The sequence below is a fragment of the Xyrauchen texanus genome, chromosome 41 (genome assembly GCF_025860055.1).
Source record: "Xyrauchen texanus isolate HMW12.3.18 chromosome 41, RBS_HiC_50CHRs, whole genome shotgun sequence".
Lineage (NCBI taxonomy): Eukaryota > Metazoa > Chordata > Actinopteri > Cypriniformes > Catostomidae > Xyrauchen > Xyrauchen texanus.
In genome coordinates, this window is record NC_068316.1 from 25,731,208 (window position 1) to 25,758,706 (window position 27,499).

The 27,499-nt window shown below is 36.2% G+C and overlaps 1 protein-coding gene across 2 annotated transcripts; it reads right to left on the reverse strand.

Moving 5' to 3' along the window:
• Positions 1-752: 752 nt before the first annotated feature.
• LOC127634179 (cullin-2) lies at positions 753-26,057 on the reverse strand. Of its 2 annotated transcripts, none has more exons than XM_052113611.1 (21): positions 25,889-26,057; positions 23,746-23,883; positions 23,169-23,271; positions 22,975-23,069; positions 21,090-21,195; positions 20,842-20,924; positions 16,901-16,997; positions 13,785-13,895; positions 13,438-13,600; positions 13,127-13,251; positions 12,876-12,983; positions 12,299-12,358; positions 12,019-12,147; positions 9,907-9,993; positions 9,527-9,679; positions 9,332-9,409; positions 9,114-9,180; positions 7,108-7,310; positions 5,962-6,063; positions 5,767-5,883; positions 753-1,478 (listed from the first exon to the last, which is right to left on the reverse strand). In XM_052113611.1, the coding sequence occupies exons 2-21, from the start codon at positions 23,862-23,864 to the stop codon at positions 1,347-1,349; spliced, it is 2,238 nt and encodes a 745-aa protein (XP_051969571.1). In that variant the 5' UTR covers positions 23,865-23,883; positions 25,889-26,057; the 3' UTR covers positions 753-1,346. The 2 variants fall into 2 exon arrangements, with proteins under 2 accessions (XP_051969571.1, XP_051969572.1); XM_052113612.1 differs by having other exon boundaries at positions 25,883-26,057.
• Between the last annotated feature and the right edge of the window lie 1,442 nt (positions 26,058-27,499).

Below are 27,499 nucleotides of genomic sequence, written 5' to 3' on the forward strand. Positions count from 1 at the left end.
CCCCTTGTGGTAGAAGGTCTTTTCATGATGATTCGTTACTTTCTGTAGCATTCAAAGACTTGACACAAGTGAAACCACAAAAACGTGGCCTTGGGTAAGATGATGTATTGAACAGAAAATGTTTTGCTGATAGCACACACACATACTTAAGACATGTTGAGATGGTCAGGCACCTCCATATGGTTCTCATTACAAGTGAATACCACTGGATGAAGCCAGCTTACTAAGAATATTGAATATATCAAAGCCATTTCAGAATCCATAGTCCTACAGTGAACTCTTACTGCGGTGGATTCTTAAAGGTGTGCCAAGCAACTTTCCACTGTTAAAAGGTGTTAACCCTTAAGAAATGTATAGTATTTAGGCAGGTAGGCTTAAAAAGATGAACACTCAAATGAGATGAAGACTCCAGTCATATCTGCGGATTTTATATTGTACATGGACGATTTTCCAAAACATAGAAATGCAGAGAAAAGAGTAATTTATAGTCATGAGGATTGATTCAATAATATTCATCAGGAAAGTGCTGCCTGATTGGTTAAAGAAACTATAACCCAACCCTAACCCAACAAATCTGGTGGTGCTTTACTCAAAAATATGAATAACTTGGTAGCAACAAGTCAAGTTTCTGTGTGATCATGTTGAGAAAGTATATTAATGTTGACGAAATGACACAATTTACCATTAATTACACTCTTTTTAAACGACTGTTGATGAAGTCATTCTTAAGACATTTACGAAAAAGTGTTTTTTTATTTGTTTATTTGACAAGCAGCAGAATCATGTTTGTCACCTCATATTTGTTTTCGTTTTTTACATATTCTGAAAGTAAATGCAAATATCAGTATACCGGTTTTATTACAATATTTTGTTTTACTTTGATACATTAAAAAAAAAAATACACACAACAACTGCAATGTGAGAAAAAGAAAAGCGTGGATTTTTCAGTTGTGAAACATTTCACTTGATTGGCTCTATGTGATGCATTTCATCCCCTCGCTTTCTTCGTTTCTCATTTACGATTACGTCTAAAAATGTGTTCTCCATTTACGCTCGAGTAGCTATAGGCATTTCTCTTTTTGTGTTGACGCACTTGGCGTGGCACTGGTGATGTAAACAGCATAAAATCAGAAGGGAGGAGGAAAAGGGGCGAAGGTGGGAAGGAAAGGTTTGATGACAGTCCGTCTTCTCCTAGGACCTTTTTTACTGAAGATGGAGGCACAAAGTCCTGATTCGATCCAATGTTTAAGTGCCGGAGCCAGCCAGAGCCGAAAATAAAATACATGTTTACCGTTCACGCTTTGCAGCGTTTTCTGTTTATTTTCTTTAATTAAATTACTATGATTTTATGCAACGTAGCTGTATTCGTCTGCAGAGCTCTGGCTTCGCTCGATGTACTGCTTGTCGATAAGAACCTCGATACACTTCTTTATCATGCTGATACTCGGGTTGAATCTGGCTTTGGATTGGTTGATTACCTGGAAGAACAAACATACATAAACACAAACAGAATTAGGAATGTTCAGAAAAGCATACCACCATACTACTTCTGGTGTATAAACTGTGCATACTGTGACTGACGAAATATGCCTAAACCGCATAGAACAGCACACTGTGTGGAAAACGGCATCTCACGGTGTAATGCGCTCATGGAATCTCTTTCTTTAACATCTCATTATTTGACCAGACTGCCACAAGACAAGACATTTTTACAAAAGAACAAAAATATGACAGGGTGACACTCACTGAATTAAACATGTAATGTGATGAGGTCATGTACCATACTACTGTTTAAAAGGTTTACTGGCGGGGACCTGGGTAGCTCAGCGAGTATTGACGCTGACTACACCCCTGGAGGCGCGAGTTGGAATCCAGCATGTGCTGAGTGACTCCAGCCTGGTCTCCTAAGCAACCAAATTGGCCCGATTGCTAGGCAAGGTAGAGTCACATGGAGTAACCGCCTCGTGGTTGCGATTACTGGTTCTCGCTCTCAATGGGGTGCATTGTAAGTTGTGCGAGGATTGCGGAGAGTAGCATGAACGCTGCGAGTCGCCACGGTGTCATGCACAGTGAGCCACATGATAAGATGCGCAGACTGACAGTCTCAGAAGCGGAGGCAACTGAGACTTGTCCTCCACCACCCCGATTGAGGTGAGTAACCGCACAACCATGAGGACCTATTAAGTATTGGGAAAAGGTTTACGGTCACATACTGCAGTTTCACATAAAGTACCATTCAAAAATACAAAGCAAAATACACTATATACACTGTGCAGTTTGCAGTAAATGTAGCATATAACTATTAAAGTTCCATACTGCATACTTTTTCACATACTTTTATTCCTACTATTACGATACAAAAAAGTAGGCAGTATACAGTATATATTGTTCCATGTGAAATACATCATGGAGCATACTAGCATTTGAAATGTTTATCGTTCCATATTGCATGTTTATTCACATACGATTAAAAAAAAAAAAAAACCTTGTAGGCAGTATACAATATATGCTGTGCAGTAATTAGTAAAAATAGCACACTAGCATTTAAAACATTTATAATTTAATATTACTTTCAGATTGTTTTTTTTTTAAGTAGGCACTGTACAGAAAATACCTAGCAGCACGAAGTAAATGGATCCTACTAGTACTAATACGTTTAGCTTTTCACTTTGCTTCCTTTCACATACTATTTTCAATGCAGTATACAGTATACTGTTCAGTATGAAATAAACATACCACCCTAGCATTTGAAACGGTTATTGTTCCATATTGCATATATTTCAAATACTATTGTTTTTTTAAAAAGTAGGCAGTATACAATATATGCTGTTCATTCTGAAGTATATATAGCATACTAGTATTTTAAACGTTTATCGTTCCATATTGTATATATTTCAAATAAATGTTTTTTTTTAAATAGCAGAGTTTACAATGTATGCTGTTCAGTATGAAGTAAATCATGCAGCATACTAGCATTAAAATGTTTATTGTTCCAAACTGCAAACTTTTTCCACATCCAGTACTATTTAAAATAAATAGTAGGTCAGTATATGCTCTCCAGTATGAAGTAAAAGTAGCAAACTAATATTTAAAATGTATTGTATTCCACTTTGCATACTTTTTCACAAATTGTATAAAAAACTAGACAGTACATACTGTTCAGCATTAAGTATTTGTAGCATACTAGCATTTGAAACATGTTCCATATTGCACACTTTTTCACATATTGTTTTTAAGAAAACAGTAGGCAGTTTACAGTATATGCTGTTCATTATTAAGTACATTTAGCACACTAGCATTTAAAACGTTTATCATTCTATATTGCATACTTTTTCACTTATTTTTTTTTTTGAAGTAGGCATTGTACAGTATATACTGTGCAGTATGAAGTAAATGTAGCATACTAGTATTTAAAACATATTTCAGACTTTTCACATACTATTTTGTAATAGAAGGCAGCGTACAGTATACTGTTCAGCAAAAAATAAATGTAGCATTTTTAAATGTTTTTTGTTCCATATTGCATCCTATTTCACATACTATTTATAACAAATAGTCGGCATTGTACAATATCTGCTGTGCAGTATGAAGTGCACAGTATCCTTTTATTCCATTCCAAAACAGCCTTGCATTCTGATGTAGGCTGTGTGATTTTAAAGACATTTGATTATATGTCATTACAGGAATGTTCTTGAGATTTGACAAGAACTGTCCCAGAAAAGAAGGATTTTATCTTTTTCCTGCAAAGCTTCAGAAATAATAAAATTTGCGAACATGCATACATATTTTCAGCATCAAAACAGTATTGAAATGTAGAATCCATATTTCCGCAGCAAGAGGAGCCTACTAAAAGCAGTTTTTTGCAGTAAATGACAGGATGAATTATTATTTAATAAACCTATAAACTGAAAGGTTTAGTGCTGTCATCACAATGAGGTGTATTCTGGCTGGAGATGTATTTATCTCTGATACTGTTTGTTCCAAAGCAAGCACAGATAGCAATGAAAACCACATGGACTACCAGAGCACAATTGCAAACATCAACAGGCCCAGTGCACTTCATAACTCTCTGCATATGGACACCAGCTGTATAGTTGCATTATTAAACAGTAGGAATATCTGTGGTTGCTGATGCTTGAGAAGAAATTGACAGACTGTTCGTCTCTCTCTTACCTAATCCATTATGAACATGCTCCTCTAGCATGTTAACAGATCTCTGACATACACTTTGCTGTGTGTCATGCCACTGAAAACAATGCTTTGAATTTACATGATTTAATAATGTACATCAGTTCCACATGAATCAATGAAGTTTACCATCAACATGTGTTTTCCTGTAAATTTAGCTCATTCATTCTTTTTCAGAAAACAATGTGTTCACATAATTTCAACATAATAGAATAAAGTTATTTTTAAATGGCCAAATTGTAAATACACAATCTGTCATATCGGGATATTTTGCAATAAAATACATTGTTTCTACACTTATAATCAACAACCTAAAATCAATAGTTTTATTTATTCCCATTGTTTTTTTATTCAATGACATCATTCACATTGCTTTATGGGACTGTAGTCCCATGAAAGACAGTAAGTACACAACCTTGTACCTTCGTCTTTATGTCCGATTTGCAAATACTTTTTTGCCTCCAAACTAAATTTGTGATGTTGAGATTCTCCTCGGAGCTGGTTGGTTTGATTCATGGCTTAAAATCTCTTTTATAAAGGATTTGTTTTAAAGTCTATGGAAGAAATAAATGGGGAAAATACTTCCGGATCCCAGTCAGCTGAAAATTGGGAGGGCACTGTTGTTCTCTATAATAACCCAGTGCAATAAATCGGTTCTTAACCCCAAAAATAACAAAATTAAACACTATTAAGCACCCCTCCTCTACCATCTCACAGGATCTGAAGTGGGAGACCCACATTGACTCCATTGTGAAAAAGGCCCTGCAGAGGTTGTACTTCCTTCACCAGTTGAGGAAGTTCAACCTGCCACAGGTGCTTCTGATACAGTTCTACTCAGCAGTCATTGATTCTGTCCTCTGCACTTCAAATCTGTTTGGTTCAGCTACATAAGTGGACATCAGAAGACTACAAAGGAGAGTTCAGACTGCTGAACGTATTACTGGTTGTCCCCTGCCCTGCCTTCAAGAACTGTACACTTCCAGAGTGAGGAAAAGGGCTCGAAAAATCACTCTGGAGCCCACTCAACCTCCCCATTACTTAAGAATATACTGTGCTCTCTTTTCCATTTGATGAAAGTGAACAATTAAGGAACAAGTCTTTCAAGCTGTAAAATGACAAAAAACATGTTAAAAGTATTATAAATGTAGTTCATTTGCACTATATTCCAAGTCTTCAGAAGCCGCTCAATAGTTTTTTGTGAAAAACAGACCAAAATTGAAGTTGTTCTCTGATAATCTTCCCATACTGAAGCTCCGAAATGTACTACAAAATTCGAATGAACTTGTTGCGATGGTGCAATTTGGCTCTCATGTGATTTGAGAGCTACAGCAGAGAGGAAGATTTTCAGTAAATAACAACACATTTTTTATCCTTCCAATATAGCGCACAAGTCATATAGACTACTTTATGAAACATTCACTTTCGTTATATGAAAAAGTGTGGCCAGGATAATCTTCAAAATCTCTCCTTTTGTGTTCCACGGAAGAAAGTCATACATGTTTGGAACAACATGAGGGCGAGTACGGCAGGATTTTGGGGTGAACTATCCCTTTAACAAACTAAATTATTTAATCTCACCTCCTGTATGAGGGCATTGTGTCTCAAGACTTTCCTTGCTTTCATGATCCGCACTATAGCAGCCTGCAAATACATTTTCCGGTCTTCATCCACGGCACTTCTAGTCTGTTCCATTTCCTGCATTCACAAATAACATCACAGGCTTTATGTCATCAAACATCTTCAGTTCCTAAATGAAATTGATGATCTTAGTACCTGTGGTGTGTCCTTCTGCATTGATGTTGTGATCTTGAACTTTGTTCGTTTACTGGTGAAACTCATAAATAAGGAAAATGTTGATTCAGGCTCGATTTCCTCCTAGAGGCAAAGAGAAAAAGTGTGAGTGTATTTGTAGTAAATCCCACGTGCAATTAATAGTTATAAAGACTCTCAGCTGAAGAAACTGCTGAAAAATGCCAAGGAAAACTATACAATAATGACTAAAGGTATGCTCTCTTTCCAAGGCACACAGGCATGAATAATGAGATCTCATTCAGTTCCATTCTGTGTCATTTGAGTCATCATTGAATCTGTGTCATGTACTTGGCAACATCTCCTGGTGGTGATTAGAGTGAACGATCCTCTGCCCATATTTGGATGACTTCCACCTCTGACTGCAGTGATCAGAATCCTAATTCGATTGGTTTAGCGTTCCATGATGCTGGACAACCTACTACATCATTTCTGATGAAGTCATCTGATCCAGGAATGCCAAAGTGTTTTTAGCCAGAGAGCACATTATGTTCCTTTGTGCACATTGTGTTTTGTATAGATTATATTATGATCCATACCTCCGAGTACCTTGTGTAAAGTTTGTTTTAACTGGAATCCCCTAATCTAAGTAATGGTATGTGATATTTTATGTTGTTTCTATTTTATGAAGTTATAAGCGAAAATGCAGCTTCAAAGAAACACCTGTTTAAATGTAACGCATGTCAAAACATATACAAAGCTGTTAATCGCTATATTTTTATCTGTGACAAAAAAACAAATAGGCTGGTTGTATTCTACTCTTTGAGAGTTCCAACAACATATGACACGTCTGTCTGATCAGTTTGATGTATTTACTTATTACAATGATATGTACAGTTCAAAATTATGAATAAATTATCAAAACAGAACACTTCTGATTTGTTTACAAATTACAAAGAACTTGTTCAGTTTTGGTCATAATGCCTTTAATGCATTGTAATGTACAGCTTCAAACTTTTGAGTTGGTTTTTAAGACTGTAGTTATAAGTATATTGAGATCATTATTTTTTCTAAGCTTAAAGGGTTAACCTACTTCTATTAAAGCAAGGATCTAATATCCTGGTGATATACATCTAAGATACAGAAATATCTCCTATCCTCAAGTCTTACTTTTTCTGAGTCGTGGCTGATCATCTTGACGTCCAGTAGAGATTTAATGGTCTTCTGTAGCTCTTTCTCATTCATCTGCGTGCTGTCCTGCAGTTCTTTGTAGCTCACAGTCTCGCTGTTGTTGAATGCCAGCAACACGGCCATCTGATAGGTGGTCACCACAGCCACATAGGGCTTGGACAGGTAGTTCATCTTTACCTCACCTGACAGAGAGAGGTGCAAGTATTTTTTACTTGGTTTGGTAGATATTTTGTTATTAAATGCAAATAAATTCCTTTTTAAGGGTGGCTTTTTGAGGCCATGTGTATGTGACAGTATTTTGCTTGTCCTGCTATGTTAATGGATTACTCTGGGTATTTTGTCACAGCTCAGTGTGATAATCTGACTTTTGATGCTGAACCGTATGAAGGATTTAGTGTGGTAGAGCAGAAAAGCCAGGTATGGATAATCTGACTTTCACTGCAACAGCCAACAGGCTTTTTTCTCATGTCTACCCTTCCTTCAACAAACCTTACACAACAAAATTAAGCAGATTTAGGTACAGAAAACTGAAGGCAAATAAAGTGTAATTACTGTTAATTTATACTGCCTTCAAGTGCAAGTTGGACATTCCTTATTATGACATTTAAGTTGGAAATCAAATTCGGAAGAATCCAAACTAAAACAAGCTCTTTTTTGTTGTACCGGTGGATAAGTATAAGCGAACACACCTGCAGCACTTCTACACAAATTTTATGCTTTATTCAAGAATGAGATCTAAAAAGGGATTAATTTGTTTGCAGAAAAAAAACAGTGTCATTACCATGAAATAAAGCACTGAAATTTAAAAACATCTTTCATTTTGAAACACCCCTTTCATATATCATTACGAAATTTCTGACTCCACTTGAAGAATGCATTAATACATATAATGAAAAAAATTATGTGTTTAAATAATATAATAACAAATTTAATAAACATTGTATGTAAAAGAAAAGAAAAAAAAAACATTTAATCGTGTGGGGATTAACCTAACCTCAGAAATATGGAAATAACACATAACAATATACAGAATTCTGGGGATGTCCCAATAACATCTTTTTGATAATGATATCGATACTTTGTTTTTAGAACTCGCCAATACTGACACCAGTTTTTTTTTATTTGTTATTTTATTATATATATATATATATATATATATATATATCAACAGTTTATTCATTTAGTTAATCAAAATTTTGTCTAAATAAATTAATTCATTAAAACTTTTATCAAATGAAAATGGAACAATACATTTTCAACATAATGTGCTTTTATACAGAACCTCACAGCACAATCCAAAATACAAAATTAGAATTATTTTTGTCCAATAAAGTGCTATGAGATTTTGCTTAAATATAGAACAATTACTATTGATTTATTATTAGTAGTAGCAGTATTCCAGTGAATATTACATAAAGTAGTGACATATTTATATCGTACATATTTTCTATTTAAATTGAGCTTTTATTTTGCCGCCATTTACGTTTTCGTGGTGTTTTTGACGATAGCTTCTCACCTCTGAAAAAGCAGGTTGCTACATGACCCAGTGTGATTATTAAACCGCCAAAGGCTTCTATTTACAGTAATTAAATAAATATGTAGTCTGTAAGTGCCTTGTGCAACAAAGTGAATTAGAGCTCTGTTCACTGTCATGCAATGTTCATAATGGTGTTTTCCGTGTATGAGAGAAGGAGCTCTAAAAGGTATGAGTAGCAGGTGTTGATTTATATAGTATGTGCAGTTAATTTAATCAATCAATGGGCATACGGTCCAATTATTTCTATTAAGACTTGAAATCAATTGACAGCCCTATTAATTACAAGGTTCCAACACAGTACAGTATTAACGGAATGGATGCTCCATGCTGATTAATGCTAATTTGATGTTTTTAGAATCAGGCAGATAGGGGACCAAGATTACTTATGAATGCGAGTAGCTTAATGACCTTTATCTGCATGATACATGTTCCTATATAGTGACTGTACCTGTACAGAGATAGTGTAGCCAGGTCAACTTCCTTCCGCTGAAGTGCTGATTATAAAACAACTCAAACTGCAGAGAAAAGACATCAGTTTAATCAGTGTCTTCTACTTTTTACTCAAATGAAAAAGGGATTTTACATGTACTTCTCAGTACATGAAGTATTGGAGAAGGAATAATCATGACATATTGGATTTACAGGCATTTTGCCATGGCAGCTTACCATTTGTACACTCTTCTCTAACTCTTGTGGGATGGCAAATGTGGAAGAGGGAACATGTGTAAGGGGCCATGCACCCGCCTGAAACACATACGTAAGAATACAAAAAATGTCCAGGTCATATTTCACTCCAAAAATCAAAAGAACAAAATTAAATTTATTTTTCATAGACAGATTAGGCCTAGTAACAGCACTCACTTGTAATACATAAATTTGAAAGCTGATGCCCAGGTCCACTACGGTCTCCTGGGTTTTGATAAAGTTGTTGAATTTGTTGTTTAGGTCAGTGCTGACACTCATATCAGTGTACATTCTGTGCAGTTTGCTTGTGAATTCATAACCACAAGCTTGCTACAAGGCAAAGGGAACGAGAGGGATGAGAGAGAGAGAGAACAAGAATGAACAGTTTGCTTGGTTTCATCACACAAACCCTACATCAACCCCATCCGTGGTTACACATAATGACAAAGCTGTTGCGCTCACAGCAAGAGAACACTTGATTATGTTGGATGAGTCACATCTGTGAACTTTTACGCTGTTGTAAAGAGAGGCTGCCGTGTGAGAGAGCAGAACGCTACCTTCAGTTTGTTGATCATGGCTTCTTCGGAGTCCATGGATAATGAAAGTCCATGTATTAATCTCTTTGCAAGCATTCTGGCATAAAACTGGGAACAAACAAGAATAAATATTACAGCAAAACATGATAAGTCAGTAACTTTTCACAAAAACTTAAAATTGCTCACCAAACCAAAGCAAACCTGTAATCTAAAAAGACCTCAAAAGGAAATTAATACAATTCTGAATGTAGAAATTAACATACAGTACAACGTGCTGTCCAATTTGCTTAATTGGTTTGGCTTCTTTTAATGAATCAGAATTAAACACAAGTCAAAGCTTTAAATCAAGGACTAAGTCTGCCAAACAACTCACTGAATCAGCTGGGATAACTCACTCACTCTTTGAATAGCAGTTTATCATTGTTTGATTTGAAATAAGCCGGGAAACTATGGAATGATATTTGTGCCACCAGGACTCTATTGAAATATTATTTGAAAATGAATAAGCAGATTTGAATTGGCCAAGGAGTTTGATTATATACAAATATAACTGTTCTGAGTACCCCATCTTCACCCAATTTAAATCTCAAATTTTGTAACCTGAATCAGCGTTTAAAAAATCTGAATCTGAATTTTAAGATTTGAATTGTTCAAAGTTCTAGTGGCACAGATATAATTCTAGAAGAACTTTTACTGTGCTATTGGGCTTGGTGATATGGCTACAAATATGATATCTGTATATTTTTAAGCCTATCGACGATATTCGACATACAGTATATCTCGATAATTATGTATTTGCTTTGAATTGGCTCAAAGTGAAACTAAACTTACAGATTTTGCTCTTATGGAAATATATTGGTACTTTAATTCACCAAAGTGGCATTCAACTGATCACAAAGTAGTCAGGACAAAAACAACATGAAAAATTACTATTACAATAATAAAAAAAAAAAATCAAAACTACTTCAAAGATTTCTCATCAAAAAAATCCCCCACGTGCAGCAATTTGCAGATCCTTGACAGTTTGTCCAGATACCACACTTCCTGTAGCACTTGCCATAGATGTGTCTGTCTTGTCGGGCACTTCTCACACACCTTACAGTCTAACTGATCCCACAAAAGCTCAATGGGGTTAAGATCCATAACACTCTTTTCAAATTATCTGTTGTTCAATGTCTGTTTCTTTGCTCACTCTAAACATTTTCTTTTTGTTTTTCTGTTTCAAAACTGGCTTTTTCTTTGCAATTCTTCCCATAAGTCCTGCACCCCTGAGTCTTCTCTTTACTGTTGTACATGAAACTGGTGTTGAGCGGGTAGAATTCAATGAAGCTGTCAGCTGAGGACATGTGAGGCGTCTATTGCTCAAACTAGACACTCTGATGTACTTATCCTCTTGTTTAGTTGTACATCTGGCCTTCCACATCTCTTTCTGTTCTTGTTAGAGCCAGTTGTCCTTTGTCTTTGAAGGCTGTAGTGTACACCTCTGTATGAAATATTACGTTTTTTGGCAATTTCAAGCATTGTATAGCCTTCATTCCTCAAAACAATGCTTGAATGATGAGTTTCTAGAGAACACGGTTTCTTTTTTTTTGCATGTTGGTCTATTGCACACAGTGGCAACTCAAAAACAAAGACAATGTTAAGCTTCATTTAAACCAAATATCTTTCAACTGTGATTGATATAATGGCAAGTGATTTTCTAGTACCAAGTTAGCATGATTACTCAAGGAAGGTTTTGGAGTGATGGCTGCTGCAAATGGGGCCTGTACTGTCTAGATTTGATCAGAAATAACTTTTTTCAAATAGTGATGGTGCTGTTTTTTTTTTTGTTTTTTTTTACATAAGTAATGTCCTGACTATTCTTTGTGATCAGTTGAATGCCACTTTGGTGAATTAATGTACCAATTTCCTTCAGAAACAGCCAAATCTGTACATTATTCCAAACTTTTGGCCGCCGGTGTGTGTGTGTGTGTGTGTGTGCGTGTGTGTGTGTGTGTGTGTGTGTGTGTGTGTGTGTGTGTGTGTGTGTGTGTATATATATATATATATATATATATATATATATATATATATATATATACAGAAAGAGAGAGAGACAAAAAGGCCAAAAAGAAATCTGACTTTCACTCTCACTTTCTGAAACACGTCTTTGTCGTCTATGTATTTGAAGACTGTGATGAAGCTGGTCAGTTTGTCTTCCACCTCATTCTCAGTCATTCCTTTTGCAGATTTCTTCAGCAAATTGTCACAGTACTTGGCCAGCTGTGTCATAGCAGGAAAAAACACAGGCAGAGAAGTGTTTATGTTCTGACTCCTAAGACAACATATGTGTGTTTGTTTTAGATGTGTACAGTTTAAGTCATCATCTCAAGCTAACGTTGCCAATAGCATGGGATAAATAGCGATTACCCACCAGTTCAGGTGCTTTGCAGATGGATTTGGGCTCTCTGTAGTTCACTACTGAAGTCAAAGCCTGCAAGGGAAATGAGCAATACAATTACAAACCACAGAGTTCAGTTAATATGTTTTAAAACACCCACATGAACCCAAAGGTAACACATTTTGACCCAGACATGCCCTCTACTGGACTGAAAGGATAATATTTTAATTCCTAAATTAGATTTCTACATGAGATTTCTGAAGAAAGAAATATAAGTGTTTTTGCTCAGGAAAAACTGGGTGCCACAATCTAAGGGTGTTGTGGACACACCTGCAAATAATAAAGGCATCTGTTTTTAGTTATGCAAGTTTAAAAAGTGCAAAACAATTAGACCGACATCATGGACATCAAAGCTTGTCTCTCTGATTAACAGCCTCTACATCTGTCCATTTTTAATTTCATACACTAAGAAGCATGGTATTACCATGTAAATACCAATATGATAATAATTCAGTACCATGTAATATATCAAAGTATCATGGTATTACATCTGATACACCACCTATACACTTCTAAATAATTTTTAAATTAAGTTTAATTGTAATTGTACCTTATCGAGCGCACTCAGGAAATGTTGGTCCCCATTCAATACGGTGTTAATCAACTGGACAAATTTACTGTGAACCTCTAACACAGACTCCACAAACTGGGTTGGCATCTGCAGGAGAAAGATCAGTGTTTTTTCCCCAACATATTGAGGAGAACATCTGACATTCATAATTATAGCACACAGGCTGGTTTACGTCACTTTTATATGCTGTACTAAACGCTATTTTCATATGCATTCTTCAGGTCACTTACGTTTTCCTGAGAGAGGTTACTGGTGGCTCGGAGACCTTCATCATGGATGTGGACCTGAAGCTCCTGGATCATGTGAGGTAAGCCGCTGGACACGGCCCGTAGTAGCGTATACATATTCGCCATGTCTGAAAACCAACAAACAATCAGAGCGCATCAAACCATTATTTTAGCCAAAACTGTTTATTTTTAACAAAACATTTGAAAACATTAGATAAGAGGTCAAGCCCTCGGTCAAACATATGCAAACATATATCCATAAGCCAAAAGTGAAAGTTCAGACTGAACAGAAGCAGAGCCGTTAAAGTGCTGACCATCTCTCCTCTCCTGTCTTATGATATTTTGACACTCTCCGTGCAGGAACTGCAGGTGGTCGGCCACCATCCTCTGCTGACATTCATGGATGACTTTGGCGTAAGAGCTGGGGTGCAGGTATTTCCGACATCTCACCTCCTCATCTTTCAACCTGCCTAAAACCTGCAGCCACAAACCAGAGAGCATAAGCCATTAGTTAGAGTAAATTTAGCCTGATTATGACAAACGTTAGCTTGATATCAACTAGCCACATGACAATATGTGCAAAACAAAACAGAAGCTATAATAAGTAGTCACTTTAATGTAAAAGATCACAAGTAACAGGTTATAGGTTATACCACCATACCTTCTCCATATATTGGGAGCAGTTGGACTCCTGGAGTAGATTGGAGGCTTCCCGTTTGTAATACTCGCCGGTTTTCGTCAAAAACGGCCCCTCAAAGATTTCCTGATAAAACTGTAATGAAGGAAAAGAGGATGCGCTCTCAACATGAGAAGCATGTTTGCTGATAAACAAACTGAAAGAACACTGAAGCTTTACATAGCAAACATAAAAAAGCAAGATATTTCCATTCCATTTAAAAAAAAAATACAGTTGAAGTCTTACACTTGAAGTTGACATACACTTAGGTTGAAGTCATTAAAACTAGTTCTTTAACCAATACACACATTTCATATTAGCAAAGTATAGTTTTGGAATGTCGTTTAGGACATCTAATTTGTGCATGACACGTGTAATTTTTTCTAACAACTGTTTACAGACAGATTGTTTCATTTTGTATTGACTAGATCACAATTCCAGTGGGTCAGAAGTTTACATAAACCAATTTAACTGTGCCTTTTAGCAGCTTGGAAAATTTCAGAAAATGATGTCAAGCCTTAAGACAATTAGCTTCTGATAGGAGGTGTACTGAATTGGAGGTGTACCTGTGGATGTATTATAAGGCCTACCTTCAAATTCAGTGCCTATTTGCTTGGCATCATGGGGAAATCTAAAGAAATCGGCCAAGAACTCTCAAAAACTAGTGGACCTCCACAAGCCTGGTTCATTCTTGGGAGCAATTTCCAAACTCCTTAAGGTACCGCGTTCATCTGTACAAACAATAGTATGCAAGTATAAACAACATGGGACCACGCAGCCATCATAACACTCAGGAAGGAGATTTATTCTGTCTCCTAGAGATTAACATAGTTTGGTGCGAAAAGTGCAAATCAATCCCAGAACAACAGCAAAGGACCTTGTGAAGATGCTGGAGGAAACATGTAGACAAGAATCTATATCCACAGTAAAACGAGTCCAATATTGAAATAACCTGAAAGGCTGCTCAGCAAGGAAGAAGACACTGCTCCAAAACTGCCATAAGGGGACAAAGATCTTAATTTTTAGAGAAATTTCCTCTGGTCTGATGAAACAAAAAAATCTAACTGTTTGGTCATAATGATAATCCCTATGTTTGGAGGTAAAAGGGTGAGGGCGAAGAACACAATCCCAAACATGAATCATGGGGGTGGCAGCATCATGTTGTGGAGGTGCTTTGTTGCAGGAGGGACTGGTGAACTTCACAAAATAGATGACATCATGAGGAAGGAAAATTATGTGGATATACTATAGCAACATCTCAAGACATCAGCCAGGAAGTTAAAGCTCGTCGCAAATAGGTCATCCAAATGAACAATGACAGCAACAAAGTCAAGGTATTGGAGTGGCCAATGAAAAAGCCCTGACCTCAATCCGATAAAAAGTTTGTGGGCAGAACTGAAAAAGCGTGTGTGAGCAAGGAGGCCTACAAACCTGACTCAGTTACACCAGTTCTGTCTGGAGGAATGGGCCAAAATTACAGCAACTTATTGTGAGAAGCTTGTGGAAGGCTGCCCAAAATGTTTGACCCAAGTTAAACAATTTAAAGACAATGCTACCAAATACTAACAAAGTGCATGTAAACCTCTGACCCACTGGGAATGTGATGAAAGAAATAAAAGCAGAAAGAAATAATTCTCTCTGCTATTATTCTGATATTTCACATTCTTAAAAAAGTGATCCTAACTGACATAAGACAAGGAATGTCAGGAATTGTGAATAACTGAGTTTAGATGTATTTGGCTAAGGTGTAAGTAAACATTTGACTTCAACTGTATATACACTCACCTAAAGGATTATTAGGAACACCTGTTCAATTTCTCATCAATGCAATTATCTAATCAACCAATCACATGGCAGATGCTTCAATGCATTTAGGGGTGTGGTCCTGGTCAAGACAATCTCCTGAACTCCAAACTGAATGTCAGAATGGGAAAGAAAGGTGATTTGAGCAATTTTGAGCATGGCGTGGTTGTTGGTGCCAGACGGGCTGGTCTGAGTATTTCACAATCTGCTCAGTTACTGGGATTTTCATGCACAACCATTTCTAGGGTTTACAAAGAATGGTGTGAAAAGGGAAAAACATCCAGTATGCGGCAGTCCTGTGGGCGAAAATGCCTTGTTGATGCTAGAGGTCAGAAGAGAATGGGCCGACTGATTCAAGCTGATAGAAGAGCAACTTTGCCTGAAATAACCACTCGTTACAACCGAGGTATGCAGCAAAGCATTTGTGAAGCCACAACACGCACAACCTTGAGGCGGATGGGCTACAACAGCAGAAGACCCCACCGGGTACCACTCATCTCCACTACAAATAGGAAAAAGAGGCTACAATTTGCAAGAGCTCACCAAAATTGGACAGTTGAAGACTGGAAAAATGTTGCCTGGTTTGATGAGTCTCGATTTCTGTTGAGACATTCAGATGGTAGAGTCAGAATTTGGCGTAAACAGAATGAGAACATGGATCCATCATGGCTTGTTACCACTGTGCAGGCTGGTGGTGGTAGTGTAATGGTGCGGGGGATGTTTTCTTGGCACACTTTAGGCCCCTTAGTACCAATTGGGCATCGTTTAAATGCCACGGCTTACCTGAGCATTGTTTCTGACCATGTCCATCCCTTTATGGCCACCATGTACCCATCCTCTGATGGCTACTTCCAGCAGGATAATGCACCATGTCACAAAGCTCGAATCATTTCAAATTGGGTTCTTGAACATGACAATGAGTTCACTGTACTAAAATGGCCCCCACAGTCACCAGATCTCAACCCAATAGAGCATCTTTGGGATGTGGTGGAACGGGAGCTTCGTGCCCTGGATGTGCATCCCACAAATCTCCATCAACTGCAAGATGCTATCCTATCAATATGGGCCAACATTTCTAAAGAATGCTTTCAGCACCTTGTTGAATCAATGCCACGTAGAATTAAGGCAGTTCTGAAGGCGAAAGGGGGTCAAACACAGTATTAGTATGGAGTTCCTAATAATCCTTTAGGTGAGTGTATATATTATTTGATGAGCAGTTTGTGTAATGACACTAATGAATACTTTCCATATTTGTATGAATCTCTGTCATGCTATCATGCAGCCCGACAGACACTCACCTTTAGAGGAAACTTTTTCTTGTACTGTTCAACATGAACAAAGGAGTTGATAACCCCATGGATTACTTTCTGATTTGGATCCTCCCCACATCGGTCGCTACAAAAACAAAATTAAAAGTGAACAAAATTAGAAATATTCCCACAAACAAGCACTCCTGGCATGCAAGAAATAATCTGCTCTGTTAATATATACCGGTAGTTCTGACCTGAAATACAATCAATAAAATATTTTTACGAAAGCTAGGCTCCTTACTAAGAACAGGCAGACACAATCATATTTTATAAAATCACACTTAAAAAAATTAAAACATTGGTGCAAGACAATATTATAAAATGGTAGTTTGGCTCTTCTTGTGAAAAAAAATATTAGTGTTCTTACTAAAATAATATCAAAATGATCATACATTAATTTTAGTTCTGGGATGCAGAGTATGTTCTTTACAACCCACCTTCAATAAACATTAAAATATACCAAAAATATAAATAGCAATTACACTAAACAGCCCTGAGAAATTTAACAGCAATGTACACAATTAAATGATTTGAGTTAAAGCTGAAATATGTAACTTTTTCAGTTTTAAAATACTTTCTCTCATCACAGCTTATTATGCAGAGACAACTACAAGTAAGCCATGCATACGGTCATTTTCTAGAAAACTGTAAACACTGTGTATCTGTGGCAATATAAAATTCCTTTGTTTGTTTTGAGTGACCCATTTAGACCTATCTGACAGTTTGAACAAAAGCAGACAAGGGGCGTGTTTGGAAAGCTGTTTTGAAAACATAGTTGGTTTTTGCAATTCCTTTTGCACTAGTGTCACAGAAATCAGCTTTAATGCACTAAAATACTGAAACAAAAATAAAGACTAAATATACTGAAACTAAAAAAATAAATAAAATAAACATAAGTCATAAGAGTGAAAACTAAAAATTGTATTAAAAGGATCAATTGAATAAAAAATAGAACTAAAAACTAAATAAAAAATATTAAACTATTTTAACACAAACATTATGGCAGGGTTTCCGTTATCCAGTAAATCTGGTTTTTGATCGTTAAAATGTCCCAATGTCCGACAAATTCAAAAATATGTGGCAAATTGCAGTTTCTTTTTGCTTTGCCCTCTGTTTGTTTTGAACGTTTTTTTTTTTTAATTAGACACTAATTCCATTAATGGCATTTCTTTATAAATGGAAAAGCTGCAATTATGAAGAAACTTTTATTGTTCATTTGACTTGATTGTGTCATAATTATATGGCATTTTATATATAGTTTATCACATAATATAAACAGGGTTCGAACAGATGCTCAAAGATCAAAGTTAAATTCAAGGACTTTTCAAGCACATTCATGAAAACAGATTATTTTAGTTAATTTTAAATATATAAAAAAAATTCATTCAGTTAATTTATTTTTATAAAACACCAATTATTACAAGTACAACATATCTCAATGTGCATCTTTAACAACACATTTTCATAGCAACAATTCTTGGTTCGTTCGTGACGAAATTGATGTGCAGTTGTAGTGTGCGCCCTTAAAATGTACTTCCCTTTTCAACAAAAGTGAATAACTGGGTCTGTAAACAGTAGCCCATATGACTCATGTGCTATGTTCCATGTTTTCTAAAGTCACACAACAGATTTATGTGAGGAACTGACCCAAATAGCAAATGCATCATTCTCAAAAAAATTGGACTTTGCAACTTACAAAATATTGAAATTTCAGTTTCTTCCATTAAACGCTGTAAAATGTTTACGTTATTTTTATTCATGAAGGACAACTTGGCTGTTGTTCTTTCTTTTATTATTTAAATTTGTTTCATGAATAAAGCAAGTTAACACTAATGAGGGTTAAATGGGTTACAACACCACATATTGAGGGTTCAATGAGGTACCAAACCAAATATTTTTGTGTGAAAATATTAGTTAAAATGTGAATTAATAACTTTTTAATATGTTCATTAAAAAAAAAAAAAAAAAAAAAAAAGGTTTTAAAATTTATAACACTAGTGCCATGAAATCAAGGGAGAAATATAATTTTTTAATTATTAATAATAATTTTGTTTTGCTTTTTTGCACACTTGTTCGGACTTGAACTTGTATTAAAAATAAGTACAATAAAAACACATAAATAACATTAAATGTCATAGAAGTGGTTTACCAGATGAAGGGTACAAGGATTTTTTTCAAGCAACTGACAATTTCAAATATAGTTTCTGAAAAATGTACAAAACAGAGTCAAGCCATTTCATATCATTTAAGGTCAGGTTATAGAATCAAATGCTATTTGAAAGCTTTTTCATTACTTTTGGTGCAGCCAAAAGTAACAGGTCCCACGTGACAGCGCAGTCTATGCGATGCTTCAGCAGTGCTCTGGAGCACTGCCCATATGGTTCAAAAGAACTGGCTCATAACAGTCATTTGTTTGTCAGTTTGACTCTACTGGTCGCATTTCTTGCAGCACGTTTCAAAACACTGCCACAATGTGTTAGTACAGTGTTTCGTCTGCACTAGCAGAAGAATGTACAGTATGTTTTTGAATCGTTAGCGGAACCAACAGTCATGAAAATCATCAGTTTATTTATTTATTTATTTTTAAGCAGAACGTGAATACGAATAAAGCACACAGGTGGCTATTTCCAAGGGTTTTGGTTTTAGAAAAAGCCAAATTCAAGTACTTCAAGCACCTTGTACGAACCCTGAACACTGAAATGAGATGACTGGATATTTCAAATTTTTTCCAGTAAGCTTTATAATTCCCGGACACATTGGCCAGCACCAAAATGTCTTATCGGAAACTGTGCTCTATGGACCCGCCGGTGGTTCCGTGGCCAGAGGCAGGACCATGCGATAAGCTTATACTTATATTTTAAAAGTTCCGGGATACACAATCACTCATATGCGGCACCATTTGACAGCTTAGAATCTGAATTTTTCATAGAATGCCATGACTTTTGCATTTATGTTACATAAAATAACAAAATAAAGGAATATTCTGGGTTCAGTACAAGTTAAGCTCAAATCAACAGCATTTGTGGCATAATGTTGATTACAACAAAAATAAATTTTGACCTGCACCTAATTTTATTTAAAAAAAAAAAAACACACATAAATCTGGGTTACAGTGAGGCACTTGGAAGAGAATGGGTCCAATCCATAAATGTTAAAATACTTGCTAACACAAAACTATAGCCACAAGACATAAACAATATGTATGTAATCATGATTTTAGTGTGATAAAATTGCTTACTAACTGTTTCTGTGTAAAGTTATAACCAATTTTACAACTTTGTTACCATGGCGATATAATGTCAACAAATTACATTTATGCATTTGGCAGATGCTTTTATCCAGAGTGACTTACAGTGCACTTATTACAGGGAAAATCCCAACGGAGCAACCTGGAGTTAAGTGCTTTGCTCAAGGACACAATGGTGGTGGCTGTGGGGATCGAACCAGTGACCTTCTGATTAACAGTTATGTGCTTTAGCGCACTATGCCAAACAACTTTACAGCTCAAATAATACATGAGTTTTAACAGAAGAATTAATGTAAGTGCTTTTATAAAATTAGAAGCTTCGCATTTCTGCCTTTAAACCCTCCAAAAATGTCCACAATTCACTTCCATTGTAAGTGCCTCCCTGTAACCTCCATTTTTGTTTTTTATAAAGAAAAGGAGGGATGCGTCTAATTAATTTTTTTGTGGTAATCAACATTATGCCACAAATGCTGTCGATTCACCTAAACTTGTATTAAAACTGGAATATTACTTTTAAAATGTTGCATTACAAATGAGCGCCACCTAGAGTTAAAGATGTAGAAATAGGAGTATGAATTTTGACTTCTTGTTGTGTAACTTACTGTGTGTAAAATAACTAAAACACACACTCATGGATTTATTATTGCATCAACATAATATCAGGTTAAAGACTTTCACCTACTTTTTGATCTCTTTCAGAAGCATTCCAATAAGCATGGGTTGAAGGGGCTCAATCATTAACTTCCGCCACATGTCAAGTGCAAGCTTAGAGCACAACACAAGAAGTCCTTATGAATATAAATTTTTAAAAGAGCATAAAATAGCACGGAAGACAACACAATTACAGCCAAAATCAAAAAGATTAATTTAACAGCCTATTGAAATCCATAAAATGAAATGTGTTTCATATGGTTGGGTAACTGTGCATACCTCTCCGATCTCCATCAACGGCTCATTCATATCCACTCCTCCATAACCATACTGCAGGTCTGCTTCAGTCAACTTGTTCTTCTTAATAAACTGTGTGTTAAGGTACCTGCAATACATAAAATCACAAAAACAAGCACAGTTTCTATTATTGAAGATAAATGCAAGCATATGTTGATTCACATTAAAGCCGCAGCATCAGTTCAGTAGCTGCTTGTTTTCACAGCTGACCGGTATCCGCAGGACAGTGATGGGATTCAGTCCAGCATGATGAACTCAAGCAGAATCTGACCACAGCTCTTGGCGAGGCTGAGATTTGCATGCCAGAGAAACAATAATTGGTGCACTGAATGCAACACATGAAAAGGAATCTTTAAAGTCAGTAACGCTGACTTCAGATATAAGGAAAAAATGAATAAAAAGTTGATGACATCACAAATAATTTCTAAAAATGCTCCATATTTTCCTCTACAGTTAATTGGCAAATGCACAATCATTCCTACCATATTCAAAAAAAATTCCATTTATCACTCAAGATTATATGTTGATTTAATTATAAGTGCAAGCTCTATAGAATTCTGTTCTGTATGAATGTATTGTTTTCTCTATGTTCTTCCCAATTCTCTTTGCAGGCCCTGCATTCCAGATTGGTCTGGGTCCCATGTAACCTTGAGGAAATAATATATGGCCTGTCTGTTCTCTCTATTGATTTTTGTCTAATTGTTTTGTAAAAGGACATGTGATTTTGGGGGGAATTCACCAAGAATTAATTGTGCCTGTAAACGCGCCATGGTTAAGCCAAGCGTTCGCTACGCGACTTACAGTCGGCGCCCTATGACTCACGGTCCATTCGTCCACGATTGAGGCTATGTGTACACCTGGTATTAAGATGCGTTTTTGGGTGATCTGATCACAAAATGAAGATGTGAGACATCACACCTGACATCTTGTGTTCAGATTTCATGGAGAGAGTCTCTGATTTCATGAGGACATACCACAAACATTACATCTGTGTTTTACTAAATGAAAATACAGCGCGAAAGTAAAAGACGAGAAAGAAAATGCTAAAACGCCGACGAACAGTTTCTATTAATTATTCGCAAACATGATGTTTAGAGCAGAATTAGGAGTTATTTTAGTGCAGTACCTGTACCATTTTGCAATAGGAAAATGTCAATAAAACAGCTAAAAGGTAAATAAAGGCAGCTAAAGACGTTAAAGACGTTGTCGATAACCGACAATAAAAAAAAATTGTCGACAAAGCTTTTAGTCGTCGAACAGTCGTTTGGTCTCATTTAACGTAACATGAGATCACATTAAACTCTAATGATGATGCGCGAGAGCAGCACTGCAGTTTGAGTCTGACAGAGGAGAGGAAGAATTACACAGCTCACAGTCCAGACGCACTCCAAACTTTCCAAACAGCTTCAGGTGATGTAGATTGCAAAGTATGAGGGAATTATACAGAAATACCAAACAAGTAAATACAGAAGCTCTCTTGTTGTGGAATAAGTGGAGCCAGATTTCTATAAACTGGTACACTGGATCGGGAAAGAAAAATGGTATTGGTTCATCCCTACCAACAATTCACAATTACTTCTAGAACATAATCCCAAGGTCAATGTAAATGATTACTTTCAAAGATTAAAGGTCAAGGTTTTTATGTAAGATTTATAATAGGCTTTAAACAGTAAAGGTTAAAGACTAAAAACCAATTAGCCAAGTAAGGCAATTAGCCAATAAGAATTCCCCATCGAGGGCCCACACGAACAGGCACAAGCATTTAACATGAACATCATTATTCAAGCAGAAATCCTGAAAAGTCAGTCCAATAAGCTTTCACAATTCAAGTACTTCAAAAGAATGTACAAATCCCAGCTGAACTTACCTGTATAAGCAATCCATGTATTCAGCACCTTTGCTGTATTCCTCCCAGTACCTGTGATACATCACTAAAACCTTCTCCTCGGACTCCAGCACTCTCTGTAAGAGACAAACCACAATGTCCACATAAAAACCTCCACAATCAGATACTGAATCAATACAATGACAGCTTAACCCAACAGCATCTTCCATGCTTACCTTGAACAACTGCCTGACGTGATTTTCCAGGAACACTTTTGTCTCAGTGTACAGTCTTTCACCTAAGGGCTCTGGATATGCAACACACAGCGCATATATGTCACTGAAGCCCTTGTTAAGGAGATTTTGGCGTAGGATACGACACAAGGAGAAACAGCAAGAAAAACAATGCCAATTATGTCAACAACATTTCTGGTGGGTTTGGGCAAATTCCTACCCCTTAAGCATGAAATTGAAACAGTGAGGCTTGCCTTAGCCAATACCACAAATAATTCACATCAATGCAGTGCATGATACAAGCCATAACGTCTTCCTTTATAGAGGTCAATTAATGAATGATATATAGCGCTAGTGTTTCTGACACTACACTCAAATCGCTTAATAAAACTAGGTAGCGCATTATATGAAATAGGCAAAGGACCGTTTAAAACAAATAAGACTATGTGCCCTCTTACAATAGAAAAATAAATCTATGATCACAAGAATCTTAAAAAAGGAAGGGAGAAAGAGGAAGCGGTTCCTCTAAATCAGGACATCTATGTGTCTATTTGAGCTTGATTCATCTCGTGCAGGATACGAGAAGCGGTCGTTCCATGTCGCTCTCTCCACGTAATCGAGCATCACAACGGCCCTGATTGTCGTAAGGAGCTTGTTCCACGTCTCGTCGAAATCCACCACCCGCGGTTTTAAGGACATGGTGTAGCTTCAGTATCAACTGGAGGGGAATGATATGAAAAAACAGGTGACAACGAATTCAATATAAGGTGCCCACAGCTTTTGACCAATGAATTTCCATTATATTTACATGACTTTTCCAACTTGTTTGTGATTAGGCTACTGGAAACGATTTCTAAAATTGATTTTATCCACCTTTTTCCTGAACGCAGAAGTGTTTATTCAGCGTTTATTCTTAGCAGGTAAAGCATTCATTTTTACTCCAAATAATATTTAAATGGTTGTTGTTATCCACGTGGATCACTCATTTCAGTTAGTTTTACATTGCGCCTCGAGACCAGAAATCGAAAACAGGAAATTAAAATCATTATGGGCTGCCCAGTTGTTGCTCATTAAAACTATGTATAGGGAGGTGCACAAGTAATCGACTAATCGAGTACTCATTCTGCACCAACTAATCGAGTATTACAAATACTTCTCAAAAATTGCAAATTGATTTGCGCATTTGCTGCCATCAGCAACGCTGAATCATATTGTACTTTCCCTTGGAATGTCCCAGAAAATCTTGCAGTTACTCGTCATTAATGCATTGATAACTGTAATAAAATGAAGAAAATGTATTTATTTTGATACCGTTCTTGGTAACAGTTTTTAATAAAACAAAATATAAATGTCATATACCTTTTATTTTTAACTTACATTTTTATTTATGAGCAATTGATCAGTCATTTTTGGGAGAGGAAAAAAAAAGACAAAAAACTAAATAAATTAGATTCACTTTTTATAAATAAATCACAATTTTGAAATTCCCTGATGTGTCCAAGACTGTGGAAACCCTGTCAATAATCAAAATAAATAAATCGCCCTGAGCCTACCACATGTTGCACATAAATCCTAGTTGTCCAAATGGTAAAAAATAACAATACAATCTGACTTTTTTTTCCATAATGAAATGTAATCATGGCATTGCATTTGGAATTTTATTTAATTCATGTACAAATGTACACTGATGAGAGAGGTCAACAGAGAATAGCCAGACTGGTTCGAGCTGACAGAAAGGCTACAATAACTCAGATAATCACTCTGTAGAATTGTAGTGAGCAGAATCTCATCTCAGAATGCACAACACTTCGAACCTTGAGCCGGATAGGCTACAACAACAGAAGACCATGTCAGGAACTTTATTAGGACCATAGTGTTACTAATAAAGTGCTCAGTGTGAGAGAGAGAGAGAGAGAGAGTGTGTGTGTGTGTGTGTGTGTGTGTGTGTGTGTGTGTGTGTGTGTGTGTGTGTGTGTGTGTGTGTGTGACAATAACAATGCCTGATTGGCTGGTTAACAGAAATGTCCAAGTCAATCTACCAACATCTTTATCAGTGGATTGCAATGATATTTGGTGATTTCAAATAGCTTTAAGACAGAATTTCGACTACATATTATGTTCAATGTTTGTTTCCAGCCATTTTGTGTAAGTTAAATTGTATTGTACATCTATATTATTGCAGCCAACCTACTCTCTAGAAATCAGCACTGGTACCGGCTATTGAAAAATCAACAGAATTAAAGGGAAATGAATTACTACAGCAACAGATTGTCATAATAGTCTAGATCAAGTGATAATAAAGTCTACATGTGAGATTCATAATCTCAGTGTCAGCATCTCAAATATCTCACATGCCACATTAAAACATGAATAACACCTGATCTATACAAACATCTCCATAAACACGTCTAAAATAAGCTCCTTCAGTCTCATCAAATTATTTTACACCTACAATAGCCTAAATCCGCAATTACAAATGCTTAGAGTCAAGACCAAACTGCAGAGGCCTAGTTACACAGTTTCAATGACATGATTTCATCACAACATGGCTATTATCAGCACGTGTGATTGAATAACAGCTAAATATGTAAACAAGCGTTTGTACGAGATGAGCGTGAGTTTAATACTTAAATAAAGTGTTGTGGAGGAGAAACACGAGCTAACGTCTGTGCTAACATCACCGGAGATCATTCACACTCACATTCACACTCACTTACACACACCTGAGTTTGAGAAAACAATGCTGCGCTGCGGGTCCAGGCCGGTCAGGCGGCTCGGGTGTGTTGGGTGTTGCTGGGGTGTCGTCGGGTCACTGTGTCACAGGTGTGGGGTTCAGGTGAAGCTGTCACAGACTCGGGGCTCCTCTCTCTCCCTCTACACCTCTGCCATTGCCTTTCGCCGACTGCACCAATGCATCAGCTGGAGGGTGGATGAGAAGATATTAATTACGTGTCTCGATGTTTTAAAATTATAATGATATTATATGCTTTTTAAATGGTGACTTGTTTTGATATAAAGAATGTGCGTGGATGGGATATGTTGTGGATGAAATAAAAAGTCATAATATGTCATATCTTGTAACGGACTCCCCTTTTTGCTGGTGGTATTTACTAAAAGTACGGTAGCTTGCTGTGGACATAAAGCGTGACAGAAGCGGCGTGAGATGAGACGGCATTATGCGTTCAAAATCACGAACGGACGAGTCAAAGTGAACAAACGCACATTTCGTGTATGGTATTGATAAAGTAAAATATAAAAACAGTCTGTAAATCTAATCATGTTTAAACTATTGCACAGTGTACCGTGAAAGTTGGGAGAAAGTGAAAGAACAAAATAAAAGACAATGTTTATTGACAAGGATTTATGAATAATACTTTTTGGTGAAATATAATTTAAAGAAAAAATAAAAATGAATTTCCACATCTTTTCAGCAATTATTTAAATAAAGCAGTATTATGAAACACACAACGGAAAATTACTCAAAATCTTTTTTTATTTATTTAAATCTCCACTTTCAATGGAGAGATTTTGAATTTTTTGGTGAACTATCCCTTTAACTCTACACCCCATGTTTGTAGCACTTACTATTTGTGGATATTTTTAAATAGTGATGATGGGCTATTTACATTTTAGTTGGAAGAATTAAATTCACAAAAATAATTTTTATGTTGGAATTCTTATATTTTTAACTACGTGTTTAAATCTAATACAAACCACCAACTAACCACTACTAAATTAAAATAACCACTGCTTGAGAATACAAGAATGTATGCAATTGGAATTTTGGCTCACAACCGAATAGTATCAGTAACTTATTGAACGGTTGAATTTTGGATATTTGGTTGCTCAAATTGTTAAACATTTAGATGTATTTATTATAGGGGGCAATTGTCCTAATGTAGACCTCCTTGCAATTTAAAAAAATCAACTTACAACTAGATAAAAAATGTATCAAGACAAACTTTGATGTTGGCTTGAGAAAGCCTAGTGTGAAAGTTTGAAGTAGCTGTGAAAGTTTGAAGTTTGAAGTAGATATAAGTTTAAGTAGTAGTTTTAAAATTTAAAAGTTTAAAGATTATAAGACCATTCAGTCTATCAGATAGATAGATGATATCAGATGATATTCAAACGGCTCCTTGCTACCTTGAGTCCAATGAATGAAACCAGAAGTCTTTATGTTGTCCTGGTGCAGAAATATCTGATTTGTTACTTGGTTGTTAGGGTAACCCAATATGGTTGCTATGTGCTATTCAAAAGGCTTCTTGCTACCCTGAGTTCAATGAACGAAACCAGAAGTCTCTATGTTGTTCTGGTGCAGAGATATGTGATTTGTT

Coding starts and splice junctions, on each gene's coding strand:
- LOC127634179 (XM_052113611.1), bottom strand. CDS start 23,864: ATGTCCTTAAAACCGCGGGTGGTGGATTTCGACGAGACGTGGAACAAG. Junction 23,070..23,168: donor ACGTCAGGCAGTTGTTCAAG/GTAAGCATGGAA, acceptor TGTCTCTTACAG/AGAGTGCTGGAGTCCGAGGA. Junction 6,064..7,107: donor TCAGCCACGACTCAGAAAAA/GTAAGACTTGAG, acceptor CTTTGCCTCTAG/GAGGAAATCGAGCCTGAATC.